Source organism: Chrysochloris asiatica, unplaced genomic scaffold (assembly GCF_000296735.1).
Source record: "Chrysochloris asiatica unplaced genomic scaffold, ChrAsi1.0 scaffold00080, whole genome shotgun sequence".
NCBI lineage: Eukaryota > Metazoa > Chordata > Mammalia > Afrosoricida > Chrysochloridae > Chrysochloris > Chrysochloris asiatica.
The window spans coordinates 1,250,614-1,258,188 of record NW_006408598.1 but is presented as its reverse complement, the minus strand read 5'-3'; the positions used below and the strand labels follow the sequence as shown (position 1 = coordinate 1,258,188).

General features: G+C 36.4%; 1 protein-coding gene across 1 annotated transcript in view; it reads right to left on the bottom strand.

Annotated features, from left to right (window-relative positions):
* TASP1 (taspase, threonine aspartase, 1) overlaps nt 1-7,575 on the bottom strand; it is a 476,835-nt gene that overhangs the window by 462,708 nt on the left and 6,552 nt on the right. Inside the window, exons 2-3 of the mRNA XM_006865621.1 lie at nt 3,882-3,949; nt 1,858-1,926 (exon numbers count right to left, since the gene is read on the bottom strand). Of these exons, the coding sequence (XP_006865683.1) occupies nt 1,858-1,926; nt 3,882-3,949 (137 nt within the window). The remainder of the gene's footprint in view (nt 1-1,857; nt 1,927-3,881; nt 3,950-7,575) is intronic.

Genomic DNA, 7,575 nt, shown 5'->3' with positions numbered 1-7,575 from the left:
GATACAGACTCAATGGCACCTAACTACAACAACAACTGACTTTAAATGTTGGAAAAAAAGAAAAAATATCTGTAGTTGGAATATATGGCCTAGGTGAGAGAAATGATGCTGGAGATCCCATGATGGAATTCTGCAAGACCAATGACTTACTCACTGAAAGTATTTTTCAAAATAAATAGCAACTACACACATGGACCTCATCAGATGGAATACACAGAATTTAAATAGGCAACATACACATGAAAAGATGACAAAGAAGCACAATAGTATAAGCCCGAAAATGACCAGAGGTCAACTGTAAAAAAAAACATCAATTGCTTATATGCAAGTACAGGTTGAAGATGAAGAAAATTCAAACAAGTCCATGAGAGCTAAAATATGACCTGAATTTAGAGACCATTTCAAGAACCCATCAGATCTGACACACTGAACATTAATGATTGAAACCACAAGAGTTGTGGAATGACATCAAGTTCATCATAAAGAAAGAAACATGTCATTTAGAACACAGGACAGAAGTAAATGACCAAAGTGGATATCAGAAGAGACTCTGAAACTTCCTCTTGAAAGTACATAAGCTAAAGAAATGGGAAAAAATAACGTACAAGAGCTGAAGAGAAAATTCAAATTTATAATGAAATGTGCAAATATCTGGAGTTAGAGATTCAAAAGTGAAGAACAGGCTCAACATATCTGAGACTGAAAAAACTGAAGAAAGTAATTCAAGTCTTAAGTTGTAATATTGAAGGATTCTACGGTCAAAATACTAAACCATCAATAGAAGATAGAAGGTTTACCCCGAGTCTCTGTATTAAAAAGAATTGATTGATGTTAACCCATTTCAACAGGTAACATAAGATCAAGAAACAATGGTATTGGAAAAAGAAGTCCAAGTTATAATGAAAGTATTGGTGAAAAACAACGCTCCAGTTACTTATTGAATACAAATAGACATTTTTCAACAAACTGATACAGTGGTAGGGGTGCTCACTTGTCCATGCCATGAAATTTGGATGGCAGCTACGTCACGAATCAACTAGAAGAGATCTGTATTGTGCCCGTTACAAAGAAAGGTGACCCAACAGAGTAGATTCATTAAACAGTAACAATATCGCAGGCAAATAAAATTTTGCTGAAGACAATTCAAAAACGATAGCAGCAGTACATTGATAGGGAACTCCAGAAATTCAAGTCGGAATCAAAATGAGAACATGAATGCGGGATATCACTGATGTCAATATGGATCTTGGTTTACATGTGTTTTATTGACTATGCAAAGACATTCAACTGTGTGGACCATAACCAACTATGGATAACATTGTGAAGAATGGGAATTCCAGAACACTTCATTGGACTTATAAAGAACTTGCACATAAACCAACAGACAGCTGTTAGAATAGAACAAGGGGAAACTGAATGGCTTACAATCAGGAAAGGTGTACTGCAGGATTGTATCCCTTTACCATACTATTCAATTTGTATGCTGAGCAAATAATCAGAGAAGCTAGATTATATGAAGAAAAGCATAGCATCAGGATTAGAAGAAGAATCATTAACAACAACCTGTGATGTTCACATGACACAACCTTGCTTGCTAGGATCAATGAGGACTTGAAATACTGACTGATGATATTCAAAGATCTGTAGTATGGATTGCACCTCAATGTTAAGAAAACAAAATTCCTCACAAGTGGACAGAGCAGTGTTTTTTTTTTCTGTTGTGCATACGGTGGCTAAGAGTTGGAGCCAACTCAACAGCACCTAACAGCAGTTACAACTCAACTTCTTATCACTGAAGAGCAAAGAATGAGTTGTAAATCACAAATATTTAAAATAAAACATGGAAAAGAGAAATACCTCAAGTTCCACCAGAGCTGCGGTCACCGCATCTGTTGCAAGAGCACCAGACTGTAGTTTTTCAATTGCCTATGGAATCAAGGGCAGAAATTATTCATTGTAAAACCACACATTCTCAAGCATGCCCATAAACTTCCCAAAGGCTTAAAGAGGTGCAGGAGACATTCATGGTTAATAAAAAATGATCACTAGTTCCATTCCAGGAACACTGGTTTGAAGCTGCAAGATAAGCATCTGACTGCTAACAAAAAGGTTGGCACCTCAAACCCACCAGCTGATCCTTAAAAACTCTATTCAGAGGTGCCATAAGTTGGAACTGACTCGATGGCACTTAGAAACAGCAAGTTCCATTCCATACTTTAAGCCATAAACTACTTACATTTAAGACAAGCAGGTTAATTTATGTTATTTTTTTGTTTTAAGTGCTGTCAAGTCGGTTCTGACTCATGTTAACCCTGTATAGGGTTTCTAAGGAGCAGTTGTTAAGTTTGAACTACCAACCTTGCGATTCAAACCAACCTTGGGGTCCGGTCCAGTGCTGCATCCCACAGTGCCACACCAGGACTCCAATATTATTCAAATAGAGACAATGAATAAAACCTGGCCACTAAATGCAAGATACCATGAATTCAGTAACTGAAGGACTTCATTCATCACAAGACAATCCAAAATAATCACAGAAATCATATAAATTTAGTTTGATTTAAACATCCTAGCAACTCTGATGTATCTCCATCTAAGTTAATAATGTCTCTTTCCACTGTTACTGCTCTTCCTATCCATATCCATAAAATCAGTGGCATGTCAGAATCCTGGGAAGAAGCATGTTATGCTACAATGTAATTTACATTAAAATAAACAGATCATATTCTGATGTAGCACTGTCAGATAAGCGCTGGACTGCAAGGTCAGTTTAAACCACAAGGTCAGAGGTTCAGTCTCACCACCCACTCCGTGGAAACGCTATACAGTGTCACTATGAGTCAGAACTGACTCGAAGACGCTTAACATTCTTTTATAAAATAAACTACAAAAAGTAAAGGTTTAAAGCATGGCAAAAATTAGGAAAGGAGACTGGTTCCTACATGAATTATTAAAGCTCTAATTTAAACAAAGAGAAAGGACAAAAACTAAGAACTGTATTCCTCATTAAACTTACAAAATTCATTTATTATATCAACTGAGACAGATTACAGAGTCCAAATATATGTTTCTAGTGCTAAAGTTCTATAAAAGTAAAACTTGTTTCTGAAAAGATTTCACACGTTTCAAAATATGTACAAAAAAATTATAAAATTGCTGAGGGTAGGTATATCTCACATGAGCCTTGCTATTTTTCATTTAAAAATATATAAATTCTTGAAATAAAACACTGTCTCTCAAAGTATAATCACTCTCTGAAGTGGTATGCAATTACAAATGAAAATAACTGAGAGAAACCTGTATTTACTTGATTTATAATACCCAATTAACATTATATTTGCATTAAAAGTATGGAAGGCTTGAATATAGTCAGGATAAAATAAAAACAGTATTTCTTCTAATTCCATCCCTGTCCCACATTAAGTATCCAACTAACCTCAAAAACCAAATGGAAAGAAAAGTACAACTAAGTACAAGGGTAAAGCTAAGCCCAAGAATGACAATGAATTTGCTGTGATACAAACTATGTGATGAAAAACAGAAGGCAAAAATACTGGATAATCTCTCTTGGCAAAGATTAAAAGAGATACGATCATGTGCCCACAATTCCAAAAATACACACTTTAATCTGTAGAAGGAGAAGAGAGATCTAAGCATCATCTGGAGAATAAAAAACACAAAACAAACCCAAAAAAGACCCCAAAAATATGAGCAAAGTAACTCTGTGATCCAAACCAAAGATTTTCTTGTAAATGAAACCTTAAAATTTTTGAATTGCTAGGTAAGGATGCTTTATGTTCCCAAAGTGAAATGTTTAGATCAGGCATTTTGTTAAATCTTTTGACAAGCTCAAATGTTTAGATCATAAGCTTTGTTCCTACCTTTTGACAAGCCCGTTTGCATACATGTTTATATTCCTTGGCTTTGGATTCAGAATGATAACCTGCACCTGCAAAGAATCAATCAGTTGTTAGTTAGCATTAAAACATTAGACCTAAATCTACCTTGATAATGCTCTCTCAAAAATTATCTGTATGAGACCAAAATGACAAAAGCAATCCAAAAGATAGGTACTTTAGGGGACAGTGAATTTATGTAAATGAGAAAGGAACAACTCGGAAAGGAAGGAGGAGAATGGTTGCACAACCTTAAGAACATAACTGATGCCACTAAATTGTGCATGCAGAAACTGTTCAACTGGTGTATGCTCTGCTATATATTCTTAACAACAAAATACATAAAATTTAAGACGAGAAATAGCAGACTTTGCTTACATTAGCAAAATAATCTATAAAAACGGGTCCTATCCTAGTGGAAATAAAACTAGTGCTCTAACTGTATGGAATTATAAAAATCTAACAGCTTCTTTCTCCAACTGTAAGTCTTTTTAATATTATGTCTTATATCCTTTTTATTAAGAACTGTGCTCCTGCTAAAGAAGCTAGAACTCATACATGTCCTCAACATCAACTCTACTCCTTCCAAAAACCTCTCACCAAAGTCAGGAATTCTCCCTAGAAGGTAGATAGATAAGGTCCCTTCAAGATCTCCTCTGAATTTGGGGAATTACTGTTCAGAATCTGGAATTCTTACTAGCGGCTTCAAAAACTATGTCGCTTCTGAACAACATTTGAAGTTAAAAGATGCTACTTGTATCCCACCACCACTACCATGGCTACCCACCCAGATGCTTAAAATCCTCTCAACTAACTGAAAAGTACCTCATGATGTCTCTGAAACCTCAGTGAAACCACATCAATGACAGTTTAGTAGAAATCCTTGTGGTTCCTGCCTCTTGTCCAGGAGCCTTGGTGGCACAGTGGTTAAGCACTTCACTGCTAGCCAAAAGGTTAGTGGTTGGAATCCACCAGCCTCTTCGTGTGAGAACAGTCTAATTCCATCAAGATTTACAACCTAAGAAGCCCTATGGGGCAATTCTACTCTGTCCTACAGGGTTACTCTGAGTTGGAATCATAGCAAGAAACAGCAACAGGTGCTTGGTTTTTCCTGCCTCTAACAACACACAGACACTTCCACAAGGGAATGACTCTCATTTCCCTAAGGCGACTAAAACTTGCTTGGTTCAAGATCTAGGAAAAGTCTAAAAACAAGAAAGAAACAAAGTCCAGACCCTTTACACGCTCTTGATGATTAAGTGTCCAATTAAAGATCTCTAACACAGTACTGAAGCCTTCTCCTTCCCCTACAGCCCTATAGAAGATTAAAAAGTACTTCTGTAGGCCTCTCAACTCCTATTGTGATTCTTAAGATACTTGAACATAAGCCAAATTAACCTTCTCCATGGCAGTAAAAGATTGGCCCATGGGATAGCATAAAAGATGCACAAACAACTAAAACCCAATAATACACCCCCACTCATTTGAAATGATTAGACCAAAGACCACATAGTTATAAAAAGATGAACATTATGTAAAAATGAAGAATGACCATCTCAGACCACAAAACGGAGGATGACTGATCAATATGTAACTACCAAATTACATCATAACTGTTAAATTACATCATGACATGACTGCCAAATCACATTGTCACACAGCTACAAAACCACTTAAACTCATGGCTCAGTCAAGTTGACACATCACAGCCAACTTTACTTTCACTGAGCACCTCAGCCTTCATTATTACCAGATGTGTGTCATTAATGTGGAAAATAGTAGGATAATGTTTTTTACTATTGTCATAAAAGCAAAATGTCAGATGATGAGTAAGTAAACGAGGACAAGTGCTAATCTTGTTCTCAGGGAACACTGAATCTCCACAGAGCCTATGCCAATAGTGATCAGGCTACTCTTCAAGGTTCTCGAGAAATATGTGATCTCAGGCTAACCTATATATCAGAGGCCACAATCTTTCAGCAGTGTTTGCATAGGATTTTGTTGTCAAACAGACGACTTTATTGTATGAAGGGTTGGGGGTAGAATTACTTATCATGGATTGTTGTTGTTGTTATGTGCCGTAGCATCGGTTCCGACTCTTAGCGACCCTATACAGGGTTTCCGAGGCTGTAAATCTTTACGGGAGCAGATCGCCTCATCTTTCTCCCACAGAACCGCTGGTAGCTTCGAACTGCTGACCTTGCGGCTCGCAGCCCGATTCGTAACCACTACGCTACCAGAGCTCCTTACTCATCATGGGTAGTCAATGTCAATTCATGGCACTTATTTGTGCGTCAGTTTTCAGTGGCTGATTTTTCTAGAAGAAGATTGCTAGGTCTTTCTTCCAAAAGATCAATACAAAGTTCAAATCTCCAACATTTTGATCAGCAGTTTACACCACCCAGAAATTCCTTAAAGGTATGGAGAATAGTATTAAATAGCAGGACCATATAATCTCTCGGATAAAAACAAGAAAAATACTCAGCTTATCCTTAAAATCTATTTAACACTAACAATTTAACAAAGTAAAGGCAGGTTCAGGATATACCACAGACAAGCAAAAGGATCTATCTAAAATTCTATTTTAGTGCTTTATTTGAATTGTATTTAAAATTACTCCATGGCAAGTGATACTTATATTCCATTTAAGAAACAAATAAAAAAGTAATTTAATAAAGTATCACTACCCATTTGACCTAGCCTTGATGGCTTGATAATCAGGACTTGACAAAAAAATTTTTGATAAAGGAAACAAGGGTAAATTGCTATAATTTGATGAACTTGACCTATACTCATGGAGGTAGTAATTCTAAATACCAACAGAGAGGGAAGGAGTCTTCACATTAAGTATCAATGCTATCCTCTCTGTACACAGGGTAAATAGGGATAGGCAACTTAGACGTTGGATACCTAAAATGAGGGGGCGATAAAAGCACAAAATGACTGGCTTACAAGGTTTCAAGAGGGAGTTTTGTTTTAAGAGTATGAGGGGAGAAAAAGAGTCCCCACTGAATAGTTTTCATCTTGTCTAGATGGGTCTGGTGAAAAGAGATGGGGATAAGATTCATATGATTCAATAGTGAATAATTGTTATCATGACTAACTATGACTGTCACAATTGTAAAGGTAGAAGTTTTGTAACAAAAACAGTTAAGTGGTTAATCTTACAGACCAAAAACAGAGGACCCTAGGACCATCAAGGGAGAAGAGCACAAGCAGAATGTGGTACCTTATCCAGAGAAGCAGCGATGCCAGAGATGAACGCAGAGATGGGATTATGGAGAGGGGGAGCAATTGAAGACTTTAGATTCATAGGAAGAGAAGGATTAAGAGCTCATAGCCAGGAGGCAGACTTGCAGAATATGCCCATTGGAGGTGTAAATTATTATATATGCCTGAGTTTTTGTTTTGTTTTTTCTTAAATAAAATAAAAACTAAAGTGAATAGAGAGAAATACTGTTAACTGATGGTACATAGAGGAAATTATAGTCATTGTAATGAAACAAGGTATATGATTTGTTGAATGTAAAACTGATGATCTATCCTGTAAACTTTCACTCAATCCACAATAAAAACCTTAAAAAAAGAGAGAGAGATGGGGATAAGATTCTTATGATTCAATAGTAAGTAACTGCTATCATGACTAATTGCGACTGTCACAATTGTAAAGGTAGAAGTT